General features: G+C 42.4%; 1 protein-coding gene across 4 annotated transcripts in view; it reads right to left on the bottom strand.

Annotated features, from left to right (window-relative positions):
• Nucleotides 1-735: 735 nt before the first annotated feature.
• Nucleotides 736-25,327, bottom strand: part of COMMD1 (copper metabolism domain containing 1) — a 62,420-nt gene continuing 37,828 nt past the window's right edge. For 2 of the 4 annotated variants that reach the window (XM_068186451.1, XM_068186452.1), the window contains one exon: nucleotides 736-872. In XM_068186451.1, coding sequence (XP_068042552.1) covers nucleotides 765-872 — 108 coding nt within the window. In that variant the 3' untranslated portion in view covers nucleotides 736-764. Of the gene's footprint in view, nucleotides 873-15,639; nucleotides 16,507-25,327 lie in introns of all 4 variants that reach the window. The other 2 variants (XR_010997897.1, XR_010997896.1) reach the window with 2 other exon arrangements.

Genomic DNA, 25,327 nt, shown 5'->3' on the forward strand with positions numbered 1-25,327 from the left:
GTGCCAGGGCTGCACCACTACAGCCCAAGAGGCAGAAGGTGATGAGGCTGGATGGTCTTCGGGGAAGCAGATCAGAGGTGGCTTTGAAGGCTCGCCAGCAAACAGCTGGATCAGGAGCTCCGCACATGCAGGACTGCTCCTTTTGGAAAACCAGCACCTCCCATTGCCCAGGAGATGCTCCCCTGACTCCCCTGGCTGCTGCAGCCAGGCTGGGCAGCCCTGGGGAACCACTGAATCCTCAGCAGCACGGGGCTCACAGGTACAGAGAGGTGTGTTTGTGCCTCTGCTCCCTGAACTCCCTGCACTTCATCTGCTTTCCTGGGCTTTAACTCTAAGCAGACAGAGCTCACAGGGGTGGATTTGTCCTATAAAGTCCATGGTTTGGAAGCATAAATATGAGTTTCCCCTAATCTGCCTGTTTCTTCTGCTCATTTCTCCTCTGCCACAACTGGCCAATTTACCTCTGCTGCTCATCCAGCCGAGCATCCACAGCATCTGGAAGACTCCAGAAGTGACTGAGGAGATAAAGGGAAAAGCTGTGCTACACCCCAAGGCCTGATTATGCAAAGCTTTGTGGAAACAGTGTTGCCGCTGCCTTGGAAAACAGGCTGGGAGGAGGGGATGAGAAAGCTTCACAGCGTGATTTAGCCCATTCCTGGGGCTATAATCTGGATTTAACCAGCACCCCCTATTTTATGTGCTGAAATAGGATTTATAAAAACGTACCAAGGGTCATTTTTGTAAGTTGCAATCTCTTTATTTGATTAAGTAGTCTGAGTCAACAAAGTCATACTTTCCTCTATTTCTGACAGTTTCTTCAGCATCTGGCTCAACTTGGCCTCATCGAACTCCAGGCAGAGAAACTCAGATTCCTACAAAAGAAGAGAGAACAATATTTGAGAAAAACAATTATGTTTGATCCCTGTGCAGCAGTTTGGTGAGGAATTTGACAGCTTAACTCCATTTGTCAATGGACTTTCTTGCATTTTCCTGTCTGATTAGGATGGATAATGTGTATCAGTGATAAAAATCCAGGTGGGATCTGCCTGTGGCAGATGCGTTTGCAGGAGACTCCGTAAGAAAGTGGGAAGAAAAACCTGGAGTATCTCTCACAGCATTCCTTGATTAGGAAGCACTGGAAAAGTCAGATCTCAAGCAATGCATGAGTTAACCCCTGAGGCTCTGAGGAGCACCATGCAGAAGACAGGCCACAGACCCGTGCTAAACGAGCCATTCTCCATGGACACCAGCAGAGCCGGGCAGCATCAGCCTACCCCGAGCAACTGCTGCAAGCTGGGACTGCAGAGCCAATGGCTCTTCAGCTCCTGCTGGATCTCCCCAGGTTTAGCATCCTTGCTTTTCCAGACCTGACTAGAAAAGTCCAGAGCAGGCTTTCAAGCAACAGCTCCTGCAGAAGGAGCAGCTTTTCTCACCACCCCAAAGTAATCCCAGTATCTGAAACACATTTCAAGTCTCCTTTCACAGACAAGATCCGACAGGAGCTCTCTGTAACCTGACCTCTCATTGCTCCACGTGTGTTCCAGCCATGGGCTGCTTTCTATCCTGACCTTTGGGGAAGGAGAGGCAGTGCCACGCTATGCAGGGACCTGCTCCTCCATGGGATGACCTCCACGGCCAAGCTCCTGGTGACTTCTCAGGCCTTCCAGCCACAGCTCTGCACCCCGGGCATGTGAGCCCATCCACAGATTTAATCAGGCCAGGGCTGCCCATGCAGCCTTTGAGACCTGCTAAAGCTGATTTCATGGCTTAATCACAGGGGGAATGTGAATGGACAGGTGGAGATGGAAGCACCTGCTTCTGGAGGAGATGTTTTTGCCTGAGCCTAAGGCATAAGGAGGACTTTTTTTTTGGTGAAAAATACGTATTGTATGATTGGCTCTTCGCAAATATTAAAATTAATACTATATGTGTTATGTTGGAAAGTTATACTGCATTAATCGCTTTTAAGTAATGTGGTAAATATAGTTTTAGGCTATAGCATAATATCAAAATAGAAACTATGTGATGTAAGACACTTTTTGCAACTAGCTCAAGGAATGGATAAGATAATTAAGAAATTCTTTGTGTACAGATAATGGCAACAAGACACTAAGATTCCAAGAGAAGAATTATTGCCTCCTTATCCAGAAGACCCAGACTTTGGGGGACCAACACGATTGCTTTACAAGATGAGGGGGGGAGTTGAAACTAAGCAGAAGAACTCTTGTTTGAAAAGAATTTTTGAATATATGAATCTGCAACAGGCAATTGCTTTTAAGGGTTAATCCTTTGTTAACAAGGTGTGCTTTGGGGCATAGCAAAGCACCAGGACTGTCTGTAATTTGCTTTTTATTGTCCTTTATTGTCCTAACTCTGATTGCTCAAATTCTTATCGCTCTAATTTTTATTACTATTTTTATAACTATTTTATTACTATTAAACTCTTTAAATTTTAAAACAAGCGACTGGCGTTTTTCACATTCCCCTTTTCAGGTTTTGTCAGTCAAAAGGAATGTAAGTTGATCAAAACAAAACTCTTTGATTACACAGAACCCTTTGGTTACACAAAGACACTGCCACTTCATACAAGTGTAAGTGCACTCACGAAACATTCTTTTAGCTAGAAAGCAGCTAAAACTCTCCCATGTGGGCTCCACGGTGCCTGGTTATCCGCTCTCATGTGGACCAACCTAAAACCTGACCCAAGAGGGCTGTAAATAAGGCTGCTCAGAACTGAGCTTCAGTTTTATTTAATGCTTTGTTAGTTGATCTCCCCCACGAAAAACGGAACAAAAAAATAAGATGGAGCCGTGGAATACAGAAATCCTTATTCCTTCCCTAAGGCGTCCTCCAGGAGCAGGACAAATGGTATCCCTGCTCATCCTCAGCAGGAAACAAGGTTCTTCTGATCCTTCCCACTGCTAAAAAAGAATTCAGCCCCCTTGGAGTTGAGCAAAACCAAAATCAGTCACAGACTCGGAGTCCTGAAGCCCGGCTGGAGCCTGGGTTCAGCTCCAGGCTGGGCAGCCGAGCTCGATGGCCCGAGGAAGGTGGGGCAAGGGACGCTCGTTTCCCGCAGCCGCCTTGCTTCTGTCCCCGCACTTTCCCACCCCTCCTCCCCTTGCACTGCCGAGCCCCGGCTATAAAAAGGAGCTGCAAAACAAAACATCCAAGAAACACAAACTGCCCCCAGCCTTGAATCGGGTTTTCTAGGAGCTGCAACAACAGAGTGCTGCAAAAATATTTACATGAGAGACTAAGAGAAGCACGACTGTGAAAAATGCATATTTTATGATTGGCTTTTCGCAAATATTAAATTGAATACTATATGTGTTATGTTATATTGATTAGAAGTGCTGTATTAACATTTTAATAGTATGGTAAATGTAGTTTTGTAGTTAAAATAGAACCTATGTATGTGGGGTTTTTTTTACTAGCTCAAGCAAGAGATGAGATAATGAAGAAACTCTTCACACAGAGATGGCAGTGATGGGGGCTGTGAAAAATGCATATTTTATGATTGGCTTTTCGCAAATATTAAATCGAATACTATATGTATTATGTTATATTGATTAGAAGTGCTGTATTAACATTTTAATAGTATGGTAAATGTAGTTTTGTAGTTAAAATAGAACCTATGTATGTGGGGTTTTTTTACTAGCTCAAGCAAGAGATGAGATAATGAAGAAACTCTTCACACAGAGATGGCAATGATGGGGGCCCATAAAGAATTACTGCCTCCTTATCGGAAAAGACAAACATTCTTCCACCTTCTCTCCGTCTTTATGGAACCACCAGGATGAAGGGGAAGAAGTTGACAAAAACCAGAAAAGTTCTTAATTTGCAAGGAATTTATGCATCATGTATGAGATGTATGAATATGCAACAGGCTACTGCTTTTAAAGATTATTCCTTTGTTCACAAGGCATGCTTATTGGGCTTAAGTGCCCGAGAGCATCCGGACGTCCGTAATTCTTTGCTTTTTATTGTCTTGTAATTGTCCTAACTCTAAATTTTCATTACTCTAATTGTATTACTATTTTTATAACCATTTTATTATTATTAAACTTTTAAAACTTTAAAAACCAAGTGATTGGCGTTTATAACAACGACCTTTTCTGTCTCAGTAACTATACTTAAAAACCTCATGTATCTTTTAGAAAACCGACCCTCACAAATTGAAAACTTAAAAAAATTACGATTGTTCTCTATTGTATCAGCTTGGCCTAGCGCTACTTAAAATGCTTTCTAGCTACTTTGATGCACGTCATATTTCTAAGTTTTAGCCACTACATTGGAACAACGGAGAGAAACCCCTCCGAATTCGCATATCATTGCATTCATATTCATTTCCCCTTGATTTGGAGGATCCTACAACAACATTCAGCATTTCAAAGGCACCAGCCAAGGCGCCAGACCCACTCTTAGAAGCCGTCTCAACTCGAGGCCGGTGCTGGTAAGATCATTAGTGGTTCTTTGGAAAGGAATTTGGAAAGGAATGAGCAGGAAAGCGCTCTTCAGCCAGAGCGAAAGCATCAGCTTCGGGTGCCTGCGTGCAAACACAGCCGGGCAGCCGAGGGCCTCGGGCACCCACGCCGCGGTGGGAGCATCGCAGGGGTTCAGCTCCGACCCTTCTGGAGCAGGCAGTGCAGCCATGTGTGCTCTGCAGAGCCTGCCAGTCAATGCAATCGCACTGCTCCGGGAGAGATTTTATTCTCTTCTATTATTTTACGTTTTTACTTGGAGTAGGATGTTTTAGAGATTTAGCTTCCCCTTGCATATGTAAAACTCCAGTCAGTAATGTCACCAAAGCTTGTCTTCAAAACAGCCTGGTACCCTTCATCGTGATTAAGAATCCATATTAATTTTCAGCCTCCCCAATTTTTTTTTTTTTTGGTCATCAGAGACAAAAAAGAAGTCAGAATTCCAATAAAAAAGTAGGAGAGTTCAGAGGTGCTGCCTTTTTGGACATTTTGGCCTTGGCTGGTACCAAAGCGCAGGGCTCTGGTTAAACCAGATGTGTTGGCACAGATGAATATCTCACTCTTCCCATTACCAGCAAATCAGGCTGAAACACCAAAGCCGGTGGGGGATAAATAAAACAAGGAGCTGGTGCCCAAGACATCACCGAGCCAGCACACAGAATTCACAGCACATCAGCTCCCCAGCAACACCCACGGGCACAAACAAATGGCATTTTGGTTCCAAGGCATTCATGAAACACAAAAGACAAAAGACTAGTTTCAGAATAAATCCACTGCTGATATTTTTTCTTTTTGGTCCAATTTTGCAAACAAGTGTTAAGAGATTGCTTCTCCGGAGTAAAAGAAAACACAGGCAGGGGCTTAGGCATAACTTGCTGTTGCCAAAAAGTCTGGCTTATCTGGTAATGTCAACTCTCCCACTTCCTCCAAATGTGCTAATTCCATGTAAATACTTTTCTAATGAAACACCTGCAGGGACTATCCTGTAACTATTATCCCAAGTCATAAGTGTAATGGTATTCCAGCAGGAAAATCAATCACAGAATCACAGGATGACACCTTCCACTAGACCAGGTTGCTTCAAGCCTCATCCAACCTGGCTTTGAACATTTCCAGGGATGAGGCATCCACAACTTCTCTGGGGAAAGTGTGCCTCACCACCCTCTTCCCAGTATTTACTCGAAACCATCTCTCTTTTAGTTTAAAACATTTCCCCTTCTCCTGTCACTCCATGACTGTGTCCTAGGTCCCCCTCCAGCTCTCTTGGAGCCCCCTTTAGGAATTGGAAGGGGCTCTAAGAGTCTTCTCCATGCTGAACAACCCAAACTGTCTCAGCCTGGCTGAGGTCTCCAGCCCTGGCAACATCTTCATCACTTTCCTTTGGACTCATCCCAGCAGGTCCATGAGGATCACTGGTCAGTAATGGTCAACTGTGAGCCGCCATCCTCATGGCTCAGCACCAGAGCAGGTTTTCCATGAGCCAGTACCTGCTCACAGGCTTGCATGGTACAAAAATGCAAATCTTAATTAAAAAAAAAAAAAAAAAGAAAGAAAAAAAAAGGGGGGGAAGGATTAAAAAAAAAAAAAAACCAAATGCCCTCTCCAATACCAAAAAAGACAAGAAAAAAGAAATTAAACACCACACCCCCTGCCCCCCAAAACCTCAACATATCCAGAAATTCAAAATGGAAATTAGACACTTTTTAACAGAGCAAGGACACATTCTCCTTGGAAAAGGCACATCCAGAAGTGATTTTTGCAATGATGCTGCCAAGCTCTATCACAGAAGCCTTCCTTGACTGCAGACTATTCTTACTCATCACTGTGGGAACTGGGTGTTGTGCTGCCCAATGGCAGAAAAGAAACCCTGAGAAATTCACCCCTGCACTATAAACTTGCTTCCAAACCTGGTGCTCCCCATTCCCAGGTGACTCCCCCTGGGTCAGAGGGACCTGTCCTGTCACACGTGCAGAGCTCTTTCCCATCCCCTCTTCCACGAAAACATCTGCTGCAGGAATGTCGCAATACACAACATCCACCTTGCATGAATGATCCAAAAAGAAGAAAACCACTGGAGTTTAGCTTGTATTTCCTTCAAAAATCACAGTAACAGGACATTAAACTGGGTAGTTCCACTGGGTGCAAATATTTCATGTAAGGAGTTTATGAGAGCAATTTATTTTTGCTGTTTAGATTCTCATCTTAGGAACATCTGATAAGTGGTGAAAAGAATATAAAACCACAAAAAGTTGCCCCAAACCAATGCAGAACGATGAAAGTGTGAGATGCTGCATCGATTCTTCTATCACATTGCATCAATCGTGATCCTGTTGCAAACTTCTGGAGTTATTTTTATATTCATTAATATTCTGCAAGATATATTGGGGCATATGATAATGACAGCAAAATCTAGATAATTCCACAAAAAATGCAACGGATTGCAATCCATTGATTTCACACTCCCACATTTCTGACAATACTAAGTTCATTATTTTTAATTCAATTTAGAGCTATTTTTGCTAGATATCTACGATCATGCCCTTCAAAAACTCTAATGTAAAGTGCAATTCATTTCCATAATATTGTATAAAATAAAGCACAAATATTTGTAACTGGGACTGCCTTTTAATTCTCCATTATTTTGGTATTACATGAACCAGGAACCTCTTAAGCAAATTATTATTACATCCCCTTCAAAAAACAAAGTTAACTCGATTGCAGACTTTTTAATACTTTTAATGTAACATCAAGCCTGTAATATCACAGATTAAGCAGATTAAGGATTGCAGAAAACGGAACAATTCCAAAGGATAAAAGTAGGTCCCTGATACTGCAAAGCAAATGTAATGTCATTCCTTTTACAGTATCAGCCTCCTGAAAATAGTCTACCTCATATTTTACATCCTACATGAAAAATGAGCATTATGGATGCAGCTTTAACTTGCTGCTCCCCGTGCCTTTTGGAGGTGCAGCTTTCTTTTCAGGAAGTTTTGAAGAAAAACAAAGCCCAAACCATAATTTAATCAGTGTAAATAATTAGAAGGTAGCATACTCTGTAGCTTTTATACATTTCACATTAAAAAGCTAACAAGAATGACATGATCCTTACTAACTAACAAGAAAAAAGGACAATACTTTCATGAAAGCCTCTACCTATATGGCTCTGGTGATATTAACTTCCATTGCTTTCTGCAGACCTTCCCATTTCTCTCTTTTTGATTTTTAAAAAAAGACCCACACTGATTCACACCAGTTTCTGGTTTCTGACCTTCTGCATTCCCCACATCCCACCCCGGGTGCCCTGCCCTGTGTGCTGCCCCTGCACAGACCCATCACTCCAGGGGTTTCTCATCCACTGTCCCCCCAGAGCCTTCCAGCAGAGCGTGCAAAGGCAGAGGCTGCCCATGAACAATGCTGGCTGTCCAGCACAGGTCTGGGGTTAGTGATCCCCGATTTCTGTTCACTCGGTGCTAACCACAGCTCCCAGATGCTCTGAGGACACCGCTCCTCCACGGGGGATGTCCCCCAGACCCTTGGCTGATCGGGGGAGGCAAACACTCCAGTGCTGAGGGCAGATTGCTGTGGTCAGAGAGGAAAGGTTAAAAAAGCCACAGTCCTGCTGGAACCAACACAATGCAGAAAAAAGGCCCTGTTAGTGCTGACAAAATGCAGATTTCGTCCTCATTTATGGATGACTCTTTGCCTGTGACTTTTTGTGTGGCCTCACCTGATCGATTGCTGTCAGCTAAGCCTGCTCACCTGGTTCCTCCAACACCCTTTCACAACATCTTCAGCTACCTGAGGCTCAGCCTACCCCACAAAATCTGCTGCAGTCACAGGAGCTTCACAGAACAGAAAACCCTGTGTGGCTCTCCCTCACTGAAGAGTGGTGGGTGTTTGACTCCTTATAATGCTGCATCTGCACTCTGGAATTTAGGCTAAATCCTCTTGGAATTGATCTGTTGGACAAAAACTCTACCTTGAGGTGCTCAGAGTATCCTAAATTTTTAAGGCAATTCTTTTTCAATAGGACATCAAGAGACACCTTTCTGACCTTGCAGTCACCTTGAGCTTACTATTTCCAAGGTTTGTTTTTTTTTCCTCAAAACCCTACCCCACCATTACAGCACTTCCTATTAAAAATAAATATATATTTAAGGAGAAACCTCCAAAGTATTTTTTTTTCCCTCATAGTCTTGATCTTGGATATGGACAAAGCAGTCTGGGGAAGGATCCAGCCTGGCATGGGAAATATGGACCATGTAAGCAGGTGATAGCTGAAAGCCACTAAATACAGGGCTGGGTAATCCCAGCCAAAGGCACTGCCACAACTTCTGCCTTCCTGAGATGGGAATGGAAATGAGACAAGGGAACAGAAAATGTTATGATCTAACTCCTGCTGCAGGAATGAAAAGTGAAACCTCTCTGTATCTGATCTGTTTCTAAAAAATAATGCAAAAGCACACACTCCTGTGACCCCCTCTCTGCCCCTACAGACACTGCTTTGTCAAAGAAAGCACATCAAATGCTTCCATTTGAATTCCAGCATCTTTGAAAGCACAGCTGAGCTCCAGCTCTTTCAAAGCCTAAAACAGGGAGTGTGGAATGTTTAATCTTTAACAGGAGCGTTTTTCCTCTGCTGCTTGAGTGGCTTGAGGTAAATAGGTGTGATGGCACACCAAATAAATCAATTAACCTGCTTGGGCTAATGACGCTGTCTTGGAGACCCGGTATGCAACTCTGGTTGGGTCTTGAGCCAGCTGCTATTTAAACAAAGGTGTAAACAGAGCTAAAAATCATTAACTAAGAGATGCATGAAGAGGTTTTAAAAGGAAAAAAAAAAAAAAAAACAAACCACAAAGCAGTGATATCTGCAAGCTTCATCAAACTGTACACGGAAGCACATAAAGCCAGCATAAAAAAAAGTATTAAATTACCTTTGTATCACTGTGAGATTTGAAACAAAACATGTATTAAAAAACTAAATTTAAAATGAAAACTATATATACCCATATAAGAATATATACATGTGTAGTTTATACAGTTATATATATTGCAGGGAAAACCATATAAAAACTATTTTAAAACTCCATTTCTGGCAGGGCATCAGGCTCTCTCACAAGGGTACCAGAGATGAGAAAGCTCCATCATCACTTATTCAAGCCCTGCCTGCTGTGTCAGCTGCTCACTTCCAGAGTCTCTCAGTGGAACCACTGCAAGGTGAGGTGCTCTCCCCTCAGAGTCCTCTGCAGGGGACCTTAGAGGGTAAATGTCCTTCCTCACTTATGATCTACATTTTTCTACCTTGTTTGACAACTGTCCTTGTTTTCTTGTGCTGTGTTTTGTTTGGTTGGTGTTTTTAAAGCTGCTTATGGAGCTGAAATTGCAGTCTCCAGCTTTCCCCAGACGTGTCTCATGTCCCAATAACTAGGCTAGCCTTTGTTTTTTCAGTCTTGTAGCACTTAATTGCAGTGTGAAATTAGTCTAAGAAAAAGAGTCCTTACTGATTCATCTTCTGGCTTTACACTAAATCCAGCTTTTCGAGTGAGAACATTCTTTAGATCCAGAATTAATTTTCATTACATTTACATCCACCTATTACCTAACATGGGAATCATTCAGCATGGCAAATATAAAATTAAAATCAAACATCACTCACTATCATAACCTCCCCCACACTTTCTCAGAATAAAGTTTCAACGACTTAATGTTATTATTTACCTTTTTCTTAAATGTTTCAGGAAGTACCCTATCACAGCATCAAACCCTCCCTGCCACTGAGGCATGTTTTTGTAACAGGGTATCACCAAGACCAGGAACTTGGTTAACTCCTAATGACAAGAAGAAATTTCTGTGCTTTTAATGTAACTTTTTATTTAAGCAAATCAAGTGTCAACCACATTCCTCTCTGTTACTGCAATAAACAATACCAGGAAAACAGGAATGAACTCGAGGGGATAAGAATTACTTTTATACCAAACCAATCAACACAGTCAAAGTAATCTGCATTTAGAAATAATCCCACAGTGAAAGAAGGCACTAAAAACCTGAGCAGAGAATTCCTGACCTTTAGGAGGCTGTGTGACTTGGGATTCTGGCATATTCTGGCTGAGAGTACTGCTGGCTTGCAGGCTGAATAATTTGGTTAGCAGCCCCAAAACAGATCACTCCTGCTCCTCCACAGCTCTTTCATGTTTATGTGTTACACAAATGACTCAGGAATCCATTCACGTCCTGCCCAAATACAAAAGCTGAGTAGAAATGAATATCCTCTCCCAACCCAAACCATTCTATGGTTCTGTAATATTGGGATACTGGGACACAAGACAGATGATGGAATTTGCACCTAGTTAACATAAGAGATTTGATAACGGGAAGCCCTGGCAATAGCAAACAGAACTTTGAGGATTAAATCAAGATTGCAAGAAGATTCAATCAGACTGGCTTGCCGGAAAAAGGAAATGACATCAAGACTTCTGCAAGCAAGAGATGTCTAAAATGTACAAGTTTGTTTATGTGATGATTAACCCAATCATTGTAGTAAAACACTACTGGCCTTCCTAAAATCCTATGTAAGCATTTGTACTTCCCAATAAATTTGGATTCTTTGACCATCACACCGAGTCCCCATCTCTCTCTTCATCACTGATATTGTAACCCTAAAACAGTTTCTTTTCCATGAGAGCAGACAGTGCTGGCTCCTGCTGATGGCAAAGGCCAGAGGATCCTGGCTTGTCCTCTCCAACCAGTCTTCAGTCACGGCCATACCTGGTTTTCTCAGAGAAGAGACCAAAGATGAGAATTACTCTGAAACAGCATTTTGGAGTAAGATGTGTTTAAAACCCTCTTTTCTGCTCCTTTCTAAACCCTGCACATTTGCCCTGTGGCCTGAAAGGCACCTGGATTGCCTGAAACGAGCACATGAGGGGTAGGTAGGTCCTCTTGCTGAAATGCTTCAACACCCAGAGCTGAACTAAAAGTACAAAGGTGTTTATTTTGGTTGCTGTAAGTTTTGCAAGTAGTGAGTAAAGGCCATGCAAACCCTCTGCTGATTTATGTGTCTTAATGGCAACAGCTAATGCCCTCAAAAAGCCTCACTTCAAAAAGTCCCTATATTCTTCACCTAAGCTCTGAGATCAGCATGACCCAGCTACAGCAAATACATTTTTTGCCCCAAAAAATGGCATTTTTCAGAAATAATTTTTGAAGGGCAGCTGTTTGAGCCCTTCTCTCCTGGCCCAGCAAGCAGCAATGCCAAACATCTGTTTGCTCCAGGGCATTTTACCATCAGAGAAGGGAGAGCACAAGGCTGGCACAAGAGACAGGCACACACACCACCAGCATCATCCCCACCTCCTCCCAGAAACATTAACCCTCTGTCCCTGGCACACTGATCCCACACATCTGGAATTACGAGCAAATACACCTTGAAATGGATGGTGAAAAGTCACTGGCATTTGGGCAGAACTGCTCATCTAAAAAGACATAAACAGGGTACCAAAGGCTTGAAAATACGCCTGCAGTCCAGCATGCATTCAGCTGGGCTTTCCTTCCTAAAATATTTAGTAAGACAAAGCAGTCAGACCAAATAGGCTTTTTATTTTTGCTGCTTTTATGGCATTTATCCATAACCTTTCTGATGATCTGAAAATAGAACTTATCAGGACAAAAGAATCTACTCAGAGTTATGTGGCCACTGCAAACACATCTCCTCAGTGGGACCAAAATAACTGTATTTGTTTCTTTTCTGCAATTTGAGTGTGTGAACTTACAAGGGGTCAAAAAAGCCAAATTAGGAAAAAAAAACAAAAAACCAAAACAAACCTGGTCTAAATAATTTTTAGTATTTTTTCCTCATTACTTTTAGAATGCAAACTGCTGTCTTTCAATTCACCATGAGAAACCTCCCACAGCAAAGGGGGCAGCCACGTGTTCAGAGTCCAGCCTGGTTTACAGCCCCTCCGACACTGCTGCTCTTGCTGTTCCAAAGCCTGGGGACAGGCATCACACTCGGATTTATCAGCAAAACAGCAGCTCCTGCTCTCCTGCTCAGTGTGGTGCAAAGTCCACTGAAGATACTGAGAATCTCTGCACTGATCTCAGTGACCTTCAGATCAAATGCACAGAAATATCAGCATTATGTGCCAGCAGGGAGACACCAGAGGAATACAGCTCTCTTCTGCAAATAAAGGAAAAGCTCCAGATTTGCATTTTTCTTTGCTGTTTGTTTTTTTTTTTTAAACCACAGAATATGTCCTTGGTATTATTTGCTGCAGAATACGTAATTCCTTTTTCTTTTTTTTTTTCAGCCTCTTTTCTTGTGTAAGGTGAAAAGCAAAGGCTCACAGTGAAAGCTGAAGCTGGAGGTGCAACCCTGAAGAGACGAGCGTGGGAGGACATTTCTGCCTGAGCAGAATCTCACTGCAGCCAAGGGACTGCCTGCTCTGCCCACACAGCTCTCCTTGCCTCAGTGAAAATTACAACTTTGTTTTATCCAATCTGTGATTTCACAATTCATTCTAGAAATGAATGTGGGCAATAGAATACCAGCTCTGCACTACAGCCGACACCACACCTGGATTAATCTGTCCTCATCAGGACAGATCAGGACACCAGTTCTCAGTATGATCCCCAAACCAGCTTGGCCACAAGGATTGCTTTAAGGCTGGAATGTCATACTCCTCTTGACAGGCATCGTGTTGAAGTGTACTTTTTTCCAGAAAGATAAAAGGTATGAAGAGGAGTTATCTAATTTTGGTTGACCTCCCATTCTCAATTCAAGGGCAAGTGGTACTGAAGTAGAAATCATTTCCATAACTGAATTGCACAGCAGTCATTTAACAATTAATAAGCAATCCACTCAGCATATGAAAACTGAATAGGAAAATAAACACACGAGAATCAAAGACACCTCTGCACAAGGAAAGGCTTCAGCTCTTCCACATCAGATATTTAATTAGTTGTCTCTTTCTTCTTCTCATCATGAACAAGGGGAGAAGAAGGCAATAAAAGACCTTAACCACTTCTCCTGAGGAAAATGAAGATGATGTGAATGGCTCATTTAGTTTTCTGTGCCTTTGAAGCAGAGGAGAAGTCTCTTTTTTACTTATTTTTTTAATTTTTTTTTTATTGTCCACAACAGCAACCTGTCTTTTTGGGCCTGCAGCCAGAGTCTGCACACCAGCCTTCAGCAGAGTGGGCACGTGTCTCCCCATGGCAAATCTGCAACGCCGCAGCCTGCTCCTCCAGCAGCAGGAAAATGTCCCAGTTGTGACTGGCTCCCCTTGGCAGATGTAAGGTCATTGCTTTTGCTGTAGGACTGGGAGAAATAAAATGTATTTCACCTCCTCCCCATTCCTGGGGTCAGGCTAAAGATTTCCTCCTGGGAGACCAACCTAAGCACCAAGGACTTTGCCTCATGGGCCTCATGCTGGCCTGACCACACCGAGGCCACGAGGGCACAGGGACACCACTCCTGGCTTCAGCACCACCCCTGCCTTCTCACTGCAGCTCCTGAGTGGGAGAAGAAGTCACGTAGCAGCTCTCAGACAAAAGCAAACGGAATGCTGCTGTGATTTCAGGCAGGGAGATGAGATGGAGAAGAGCATCACACAGCTCAGAGCCACCCCTCCTAAGGAAGCAGGGAAGGGGAGGATGATGTGCAATGCCAAATGCTGTTGCCTGGTTGTAGACAACTGTCCTGAAGTGGAGCTATAGTAAAAGCTGGGAGTGGACCTGTGTCCCTAAAATGCATGTGCTTCTTCTCTTTTCAAGCACCAAAACACTGCACAGGATTTTTAATCCTGCCAAGCCTAGGGGTTTGTACCGATGGCTGTTCTTTCGGCTGCTCTCTTGACCAAAAGGTGCTAACAAAGCCAGGACAACTGTGCAGCAATGTGATAAAAATAGCTGCTTTTGGTTTGAATATCTTGCTTTTCAAACCCTCTGCCTCTTGGGAAGCTAAGCCCTTACCTGTGAAAGGGCTGGGAGGTAGTGGAAACTGTATGGAAAGATTTTAATTATTTTGAGGGCTAGGAGGAAAAAAGGGGCCTGCATCTAAAGGCAAAAATGCCAGTGAGAACAGGGAATGTCTGTCTGCCTTCCCTGCCTGCCTGCAGGATTTTCATGTCTCTCCTAACCCTGCTAATGCCTACTACTTCTTTCCATGCCTATTACATCTTTCTTTACGGTTAGGAGACAGGAGCTAGCACACATTTTGCAGCAGCAATAAATAATTCAATTCTCAGGTTTATTTCTTCCCATTCTTTAATCTTGCTTTTATCTGCCCCCCTGCTGAATGCCTGACAGGGATTTTCACTGACCAGCCAACACTTGCACCCCTGGTTTTCCCTTCCTTCTCAAGCCTTTCCAACACACACAGAGCTCAGAAGGGTTTACAAAACCCAAATGACTGCTTCTCCAAAAGCATCGTTTCATGTCCCTTCTGGAGATTTTTTTTTTTAATCATACATTGATTAGCAAAGCTGGGTTCAAGTCTCGTTAGCTGTTGTCTGTATCCACCACAGAACAGTTGGAATTCAATTCCCAGAGCCTGCCAAGGCATCTGCAGGGAGAGCAGAGCCCAGGACACTGTGCAGGCACAACACCCACGGGACCTGCCTGCTCTGAGCCTGAGGCAAAGCCAGAAGTGGAGTTTCATTTCCAGAAGGGCCAAACCTGCTCAGAAATTGAAAACAAAGTTTGATAAACAGCTAAAAGGTTCTAGGAAAAAAAGGTGGCATGCTGGGTTCCCTGCATTCACTCTGCTCTGCTGTAGGCTTGGAAATATAGTGGATATTATAAAATGTGCCTTAATTTCCTTGGAGAAAAGGATTATCCTGAGATAAAGAGTGCTGGGAAGTAGCTTTACATTTGGAATGGCCTTTCATCCCACAAGCCCAATTAACATTTCTGGAAACAAGCTGCAGACATGTAAAGACATTTCTAAAATATCAGCCTGAGTTATGAAAAAGGTATTGGTACTGTGGTGCTCCTGAAATAACCAGGGAGAAAATTTGGCATTTCTGACCTCCTTTGATTGGATCCCCAATAAACAAGTTCTTGAAGAGAACTCAGCATTACCATTTTATGGGTTTGTGCTACTTCTGCATGCAGCCACTTAACAAAGGACAGTAATTAAATGCTGATGAAATACCTTAAATTGACATTACAGACCTCAGCTCCTCATTTCAAAGCAGTGCAGTGGCAGTGTTTGGTTGTGGTTTGGGATTTTTGTGGTTGTGTGGCAGCAGAGCAGGGGAGGCACCATGAGCATCCCCTGCACCAAAAAAGCAACAAAAAAAGAGTAACTTCCAAAACAGTAACTTCCACTATACCTTTTAAGAAAGCCAGGCAGTACACAAAGAAATCAAATACATCTTTGGTGTGCTGTAAAACCAGAACAACACACCCTGGCTGAAAAACATCCCAGAGGTGCTTTCCAGAAGGAACACTGAACCCACTCTTGGAATCCTGTGCTACTGCAGAGGGATTACTACAATTTTCAGGCTGAATCTCAAACAATAAAACAGGGACAGACAACATCAGATTTGGATTTCAGTTTTTTAACCTCACTGTTTTTTTTTCCTGTCACAGGGTCTTGCCAAGAGCTGATCCAAGGGGAGTGCAGTCATAGACCTTGGGCTGGAAAGAGTCAGGGGTCAAGCCTCAGCAGCAGCTTCAGGGATGCACCTGCAGTTCAGACAGCGAGGGGCTCTACATCACTTGCCCTCACAAGAAAAATCAAGCAGGGATGAGAATGGAGCTGCCTGTGAACCACTTGAGAGCAGTCATGAGGGATTTCCCTTGCTGGAAACCTCTCCCAGAGATAATGTTATCCCAGGTGGATAATGCACTCCCCTCCCTCCACTGTCCCCCAGCACTGCTCTTCAAGAACGTGTCTGATCAAATTTCCATCACGAAATCTCCAAGAAAACCAAAGTCTTCCAGAACAGGGGACTAATTTTAGTGCTCCCACTACAGATGAGCCTCAAAAACATGAAGTGGTCCTTGCACTGCATCTCTGTAGAGGAATTAAGGAGGAAGCAAGAGGGTCATTGGCCATGTCAAAAAAACCCACCCCACACAATATTTTTCCTCAGGACCAGACCTCTAATGCAACCCCTCTTTTCTTGCAAGTTTTTGGTTGCCTTGGATTCTGTGCCTCAGAATGGTCATGAATAGAAAATGACAAGGAAATACATCTCCACTCACTCCCACCACACATTACACTTCCTTTGTGAGCAAAACTACCAGGACTTGTTCAAAGTGGGGAAAAGCATATTTTTAACTGCTGCTAAAGATATGGTGAGTCATTAATGATCTGGGTGCCAGGAGACCGTGCTTTGTGAAGTCACTGCTGCTCATTATTTCCAGAAAACAATTAGTCAAAATGAAAAACGAAGCTCTAGAGCTTCCAGGAATTGGATACTGTTCTTTGGATCATCCATGAACAGGATGAAGACTGTAACAGCTGTCTGGACCATCCCCTCACCCCTTTAAAATGGGTATAATAACTTGACATAAGCATATCTGTAAGGGACAATAAAAATAAGAGATCCCCTTCAGGAGCTGTGGATGGGGAGGATGGAGGGATAGAAATGCTGAAAAATTATCCTTATTTACTGACCTGGCTGCATCAAACTCCAAGCTACCTACTTGTTATTTTTAAACAAGAGTCTTAAGCATGTAAAAATAATAGCCTGGGAGGGATACTCATGTTGGAAATAAGTTCAAATAACAAAACCCACAGTGGTTAGAATTGGGATTAGACTTTCAAAAGACAACACATTGAATAGAGACTGTATTACCAGAAACAGAACATTTGAAGACATTTTCTTTTCATTAAAAAATGAATCACCATACTTTCCCCCAGCTAACACCCATTTATCTAACTATAATGAGGGGCTGGCATTTGATGTTTTATTTGATGTCTACAGATTCACCCACCAGAACATAACTACCGCAGGAACAAAAAGAGCCTGGCACCTAGGTCTGAAGCACCAGTAGCACTGTGTAAAGTTCTTTAGTCTCAGAATAGCCACATCCATATGGACAGATGCACTCAGCTCAATGAGATTTATTGCTATGAGATAAAATGGCCAGAAAAGCAGCTTTCCTAATTTTTTGTCTTAGGTAAAAGCTCTAATCACTGTCCTCCTAGTTTTCAGCTATGAAGGGCAAAACAGAGTTGTTGGGTTGTTTTTCTCCCTTAACAAAACCCCAAACAAACCCCCAAAACCACAAACGGAAATTTTTGCTTTGGAGCCACCCGTGTGTGACACAGCCAAAGTGTCCAGCACTTAAAGCAAAATATTTCAGGCTTCACAACTCCAAAAAGATGATGCCATGCCACAGGCACTGTCCCAAGGCTGTATTAAATAGAAGGGGGCTTAATACCAGCATGTGCTACACTCATTTTGAGTCATGTCCCCTCTCTCCCTAATTCTGCTGTTCATTTTTTGGGCCCATTATCCATGGGTTGAGCATCCCAAAGCATGCAGCAACACACCACTACCCCCCAAATGCAGACCTGGAGCACTTAATAGCAGCAGTATTTCACAAGTGGTGTCCCACAGGTACCGGTGGATGTGCTGCTCAGTATTTACAGCTCAGCTGAAAGCAGCTTTGAAAAGGCCATTTTTCAGCCACAGGTACAAATGTTAATGATTAACGTGCTTTTGCATGAAGTGAGAAAGAGGAATAGATGTAGCAAAAAGAAAACAATAGTAGGAGAAAGGTTGTTGGGGAAAGATATGGTGTAGAAGTTGAAGAATGAAGGAACGGTCCATCCTTGGAGTAACCAAGTGTAGCAGCTCACAGTAAATGAAGGAGGTACAATTTCATTCTGGGGAAAAGACAACTTGCCATCAGTACAGATGCTTTCATAGGTGACAGAACAGGCCAGCACTCTTTGAAGTGAGTACAGAAATGTTTCTTGCTGAGGGAGAAGAAACCCCTTTCACAACCTTTACAACAGACACAAATACACCAAAGACTTCTGGCTGAAGAAATCAATACTATTTTCTTCTCTTTCCTTTTAGCAAACAATTAGACATGACAAGGCACAAAACTGAGCACTCTGAGAGACTTACTTCCTATAAAGGACAACACAACTTTGGATGGGAAAGTAAAATCTGAAGCAGCCTTTAAACCAAATCTGTCTCAGAAATACACTTCAATACCGTAGCATGATTTTGAAGGTTTGTTATCAGAAAAAGCCTGCAACACAATCAGACCTTTCAGGAGTTTGGTTCCCCGTGGTAAAACACCATGTCTGGCAGGGAGCAGAGGGCTCCTTCTGGATGGCCCTTCCTGGGAAAGGGCCACCAGAAAGCTGCCACTTCTGACTGCATGAGGAGAGCCATGGCAATGAATTACTCTGCTCGAGATCCTTCTCACCTGCCTCTTGGAAGTTTGCTCTTCCTCAACACAACAAGTTGTTTAAATTACCATGTCATGTGCCTGGAAAAGCACAGTCAGGAAGGCTTGTATGAAGCACCCCACTCATATGAGAACAGTAAGACAACCATATATTTTAAATATCGAATCAAGGACTGGGTTTATTACCAGAATTTTATGCTCTGCAGCATCTGAGCGGTCTGCACAAGAAAGCAAACATGCCCAATTCAATAATGTGAATTCTGCTGCAGCAAGGAAGTTCTTGCAAAGCTTTTTCTTTAATGCCTGAGCCGGGCTGGTTATTTGAAAGAGATGCCAGTTCACAGGGCAAGCGACCATGCAGAGAGCTTCAAAACCTGACATTCAGTAATCCATCAGTAGTCATTAGCCTCCCATTTAGTCTCTAATGCCCTTACTGCTCTGTTCATGGATTACTCACTTCTGCTTTAAAACTTGCAGGGATGACATAAGACTCCTGTTATACAAAGCTGTATCACATTCAGCATGGCAACAGTTTGTGTAAGGCTGCAAACCTGTTGCATAAGCTTTACAGAGAACCAGGTTGTATGTGGATTTTATCTTGCTCAATGTGTCTAGTCAGTTTCCAAAACCATCATTATAGTCCCTTCTTGAAAGAAAAAAGACCCTGAAAAGGTTTGAGATGAGATGATGCTACCTATGAATGTTTATATTGGTGATGCTTTCATGTTTGCATAAATGCTCATGTGATACTTGCTTTTTATCCTTCAAAGTGAGCTTTACATGAATTCTAGATTTCTTTACCTTCCACTAATGACAGTACCCATAAATCCAGACTGTTTTCCTTTGAAATAAAAAAAGGATTCTAAAGAAGCAGGGAAAAAGCTCACCAATCAATTGCCACCCACACAAATCAATTGCCTCTGTCAGATGACAACAACTGGACTTGTTTTTAAGTAAATGGACTTGTTTTTAAGTCATTGGTGAGCAAGACATCAATACAAGCAGGCAGCTCACAGCTAAACTCAAGCTTGGATGAATTTTCAGAGCTGCAAGATAGGCTTTGTGTCCTAAAATTCAGAGGAAGGTGAGAGGATGCGAAAGACCCAAGATTATGACCAAGGAATCTTTCAGATTCTCAAATTCACAGAAAAAAATCCCTGCATTTGAGACTTGCCACCTTAGAAACTGAAGGCTTGGCAGCAAGCAGTCCTGCCTACCTCTCCTCCCATCCAAAAAAAGGAAAAAGCCAGTGTCTTTTGAAGACCTCTGAAGCTCCCTATGCTGGGAGAGGGCTGATCATTAATGGCCAGAAGAAACACCAGGCAGAACTAAAAGCAATAGGACTGGCTCCTGTCTGCAACTCCAGACATTATTCCTAGAGCCTGAAGGAATTTTTCATCTGTATTTCAATTTTTTGGTTTTTAAAGGGATGCCATCCAGGCATCCATCAAGAACTGAGGAAAGCATCTTGCCTGACAAAGGCTTTTCTCCTGGTTTTCAGTTTTCTACAGCGTGTGCTTTTGAAATCAGAGCTGTAATCAGAGTTCTTTCCATGTCCATCAAAGGCCAAAGTACAATCCAAATTTTGATCCAAATGAAAACCAAGACTTCAAACTTTTGCTATTACATCCTGCAACCTTGATTAATTCAAGGCTTGAATATTCTCAGTAGAGCAGGGGTGAGTGTAATGCCCTGTGCTGGTTCTCATTTAGAGGTTTCATTAGCAATATTTACTTGTTTTTCTTAAGCCTTTACTTGCACATCTTGGAAAATCTAACAGGTTAAAGGTGGACAGAGCAAAGCACTCCACACCCTAAGCAATACAGCACTCAGTGTGCTGACTTTCAAAAGGTTGGTAGCAAATTTATCCATAAAGTATCACCTGGGAATCTCAGTGCATGGGTTAAGAAGGGCATGGAAGAAGAGAAGAGAAGAGAAGAGAAGAGAAGAGAAGAGAAGAGAAGAGAAGAGAAGAGAAGAGAAGAGAAGAGAAGAGAAGAGAAGAGAAGAGAAGAGAAGAGAAGAGAAGAGAAGAGAAGAGAAGAGAAGAGAAGAGAAGAGAAGAGAAGAGAAGAGAAGAGAAGAGAAGAGAAGAGAAGAGAAGAGAAGAGAAGAGAAGAGAAGAGAAGAGAAAAGAGAAATCTCCTGGTTTCATGTGAGGAGAGCACTTGGGCTGCAGCCCACTGGTCCCAGCCAAGGATTTCATCCCTCTGCAAATATGAAATTAGTTTAGGATCACCAGAAAGCTTCAGCATTTGCTTTTATAACTTTGTTTCTTGGTACCTCTTAAGAAGTTTGTCACAAAAAATGTAGGAAATGGAGGTCTATGGAATCTGCTAATGAAAGGTTTGATCGAGGCTGATGCTGCATCTGGGTTGGGTTTATTTGTTTATACTGCTGAACACTGATGAGCTCATCAGCAAGTTATGTAAAACAATCCATATTCTGTAACATGAAAAGCAAAATTACTTTCAGCAATCCATGTGAAAAAAAGCAAAATGCATCTCCAAAGCCCTTTCAATTTTGCTCCCTGGGTGCATTTGTTTCAGCAGCCTCGCTCACTATCTCTGTCCTGAATCTTCTCACAACTGTGATCCACAAAAAAACGGGGACAGAGTAACTAAACACTGATTCCAACTTACAAAACAAAATTGTTCACATTTGCTGGTTAAACAATCCCTATTCCTGTTGGACTGAACTTCAAAACACCTCCGTTAACTTACACCACAGATAAAGCTCTAAAAATAGCTTGGTGCCCTTAAGACCAAAACAAATGATCCAGTTTAAAAGGCATGGTTCCCTCCTTATCCTCTGAAGGTTATGCACGCCAAAGGAATTAGAAACAAAATTAGAGGGTTTATCCTCTATTTTCCTCAGAACTACCAAACCTACAGGCTCCTGAGAGTGCAGAGGAGAGTGCAGCAGCCTCAGCTGTACAGTATGGGGAAAGAAGGACAGAAAATGGTTGTTCAGCTCTTCAGGTACCTGGAAGTGCAGGATGCATTACAGTCAGCAACTGCCCAGGCTCAACCTGAACTCCTGGTCCTGGACTGTCAGCTGCTGACACTCTCCCCAAGGCACAGGATTACAAATATTCCCTCTGAAGCTTGTCATTAGGCATTCCAAATAAACTTCAGAACAACCACGAACCTGATGATATTTTAAGTAACAGATGACTATGGAAAATACAAAGATAACATAGGAAAAGACCATGACCTTAACAAGGCTTTTCCTTAAACCATCCTTTCTTGAACTATCTGCTTTTCTCCCAAGTGTTTTTAAAAGTTAAATAAAAAGGTTTAAAAGGTTAGTAAAACCTGATGGTTTATTCATGCCAAATATGTCACATAAACATTTGTTACAGGTGTTTTTTCTAAGAGAAATTACAGAGGAGGCAGAGATGGCTTTAATTAAAAGAATGTAAAATGGACTGTGATAATTTACATATGGTTTAAGTACTTATGGGAGGAGTGGGAAGACAGCTGGACAAATATTGAACACTGTCAGCTTCTCCCTCCTTTAGGACAAAGAGTACCCACTCTTACCTAATTCTAGGAACAAGTATTGTTTGAAGAATTACCAATTATTTCTGAAGCAAAGCTTAGTCATCAACTAAGCATGAAATATCAGAGTATTTTTCTAAACATGCAGTGAATTCCAGATTTCTTGAGCAACAGTAAAAATTAAATATTTTTGTATTTTATAAGATGTCGTACTAAAGAAACAAACAGTGTTCTTAGAAATAGGCACTTTCATTTAGAATAAAACATAAATTCATTAAAAACTCCAATTAGAAAATGAAGCTTAGCAGCTCAAGGATGGGTGATGGACACCTCACAGGGGTAACTTGAGGAGATTGCAGTATGTGCCTGACCAATAAACTGGTGTCTTAAATCAAAGGACTGTCATAAGTATGCATAAGTAACTTTACAAGAGAAAAACAAACACGTAATTGCTAATAAAAGCCTTGCCTCACAACTGATGTGTATTGTCCAAAAAACAAAGTCCAAACCAATTAAGTTTATTTGAACAGCAGTTGATGCAAACCTTCCACCCTCAGCAGTGAACACAGCTGAGCCCTGAGGGGTGAGGGGCTGGGTTGACACTCTGAGCATGGCTTCAGGTCACAAAACGTCCCTAAAGCTTTTCAAGTGACCTGGATATGCCTGGTTGAGGAACCACAAGGCATTCTGACACCGGGATGTGTCGTGGGTGGCTACCACAACAGCTGCCAGAGCTCTGGTGCAACAGGATGGTGGGCAACGCCTTGGGAAAACAAGCCCTGTCCCTGGGAAAACATACCCTGCCCCAAAACCTTCTGCAAGGATCCATCTGTAAACAGTCAGGCATCAGCACTGTGAAAAATGCACATTTTATGATTGGCTTTTCGCAAATATTAAATTGAATACTATATGTATTATGTTATATTGATTAGAAGTGCTGTATTAACATTTTAATAGTATGGTAGATGTAGTTTTGTAGTTAAAATAGAAACTATGTATGTGAGGTTTTTTTAGAAAAATGAGATAGTCGCTTTGAGAGAACAATCCCAAAACACCTAAATCTTCCAGAGAAGAGGAATTTATGGTTCTCTTATCAGAAGAAGGTAATTTCTTCAGGCCTTGCTCAGACTCGAAGATGCCGTGGGGATTAGAAGAAGGAGTTGACATATGCCAGAGTTTCTTATTTTAAATAGAATGTATGCATAACCATGAAGTATGTATGAATATGCAACAGTGTATGGTTTTTAAGGGTTATCCCTTTGTTCACAAAACATGCTTATTGGGCTTAAGTGCCCGAGAGCATCCGGACATCCGTAATTCTTTGCTTTTTATTGTCTTGTAATTGTCCTAACTCTAAATTTTTACTACTCTAATTGTATTACTATTTCTATAACTATTTTATTATTATTAAACTTTTAAAACTTTAAAAACCAAGTGATTGGCGTTTTTCACAAGCACCTTGATAGCCAATGTCCTCCATCAGATCCCAGCCCGGCAGCAGAGCTGTGACAATCCGAGACAGCGCTGCTCGGGGACTCAGCCACCAGCGCCTCACCAGACAAACACGCCTTCCTTGGCAGATGTGACTTTACAAGCAGGCACTGCAATAAGGACTGCAATTCAGTGCCCAGAAAGCAACAGGGGACTTGATCCTTCCCACACCAACACGAAGAAATAAAGCGTAAGGCAAGCCAAGCTTTAGCCGTGGTCTCATGGAGAAAAGGCTGGAGGTGCTGAATTGAAGCTCTGATAATAAAAGAGATGCTGAGGTGCTTCCTCTCTGTGAGTGTCTCCCCCACTACTCTTTCACCAGGCACTGAGCCAGCCACCATGAAAGGAGCTGAATTTTGTAGGGAAACATCTTCCCTGCTGGAATGAGGAGAGACTCCTCTGACCTCCAGCTGCCACAACATGAGGCAAAAGGGTTTCTCCTCTCTGCAAAGCATCATTTTGCAGAGGTAATTCATATATGGTTTAAGCCTGGTGTGGAACTCACCTCATGTAAGCACAAATGCTACAATAAATTACAGTGTGTGCTAAGGGGACAGAAGGCAGAATATCATGACAGAAATAGCCCTGCATCCAACATTGTTTACTGTTTTTCTTTCATTTTCATTTCAAATACACTTTAAAGATAAGCATAAAAGACTTTTTTTTTTTTTCTTTCCAGGTCAGATACAATGAACTTGTCCTGAAAGAATTTAACCTTGTTCTCCAGTAACGCTACAAAAACAAAGTTTTCCTCATGCTGAGAAGAACAGAAACAAAACCATAACTTTAAAATCTGGCTGCTGTGGGCTGAGCTCTCCTGTTCCAAAGCCAAACACTTTGCTCATCCTCACCAGGCTGCACCCAACAGCTACAGCTCAGCATTTCAACACCATCTTCTGCTCTCTTTTTTTTTGTCCATGTCAATGCATGCAATATTATGATAACACAGAGAGCTGCTAACATCAAAATGTGAGGATTTGGGAAGACTTTTTCAGTTGGTATCAGCCATAGTGCAGGATTTGGCCAGACAGCTCCTTCCTCAGAAAATCACACAATAAAATACAGAGGTTTCCCCTTAGCCATGAATTATCTGATACATCATTTCAAAGACAAGTATTTACAAATTTCCTAAGAAGCAAAGGCACACAGCTCTTGCTGGTTTATAAGCACAACATATATTCCTGTAAAGGAATATTAAAAATATTACTGATAAAACCTTGAGTAAAATTCCCCTCTTTTTGACCGATGTACTTCCTGGTACACTTTTTTCAGGCAGTTTCTGAATTCTGAGTATCAGCACGGCTGCTCCCTGGCATGAAACTCCCTCACCCAAGGAGTGCACAGGATAAACAGGGAAAGCAGGCCAAGTTAAGCTAGAAGTTCAAGACACAGAGGTCAGCAGGCATTCCTGTGGATTTATCCCTGGTGGAAAAACTCCATAGATAGTGCTGCCTGCTTCCTGCTCAG

The sequence above is a fragment of the Anomalospiza imberbis genome, chromosome 3, assembly GCF_031753505.1.
Source record: "Anomalospiza imberbis isolate Cuckoo-Finch-1a 21T00152 chromosome 3, ASM3175350v1, whole genome shotgun sequence".
Lineage (NCBI taxonomy): Eukaryota > Metazoa > Chordata > Aves > Passeriformes > Viduidae > Anomalospiza > Anomalospiza imberbis.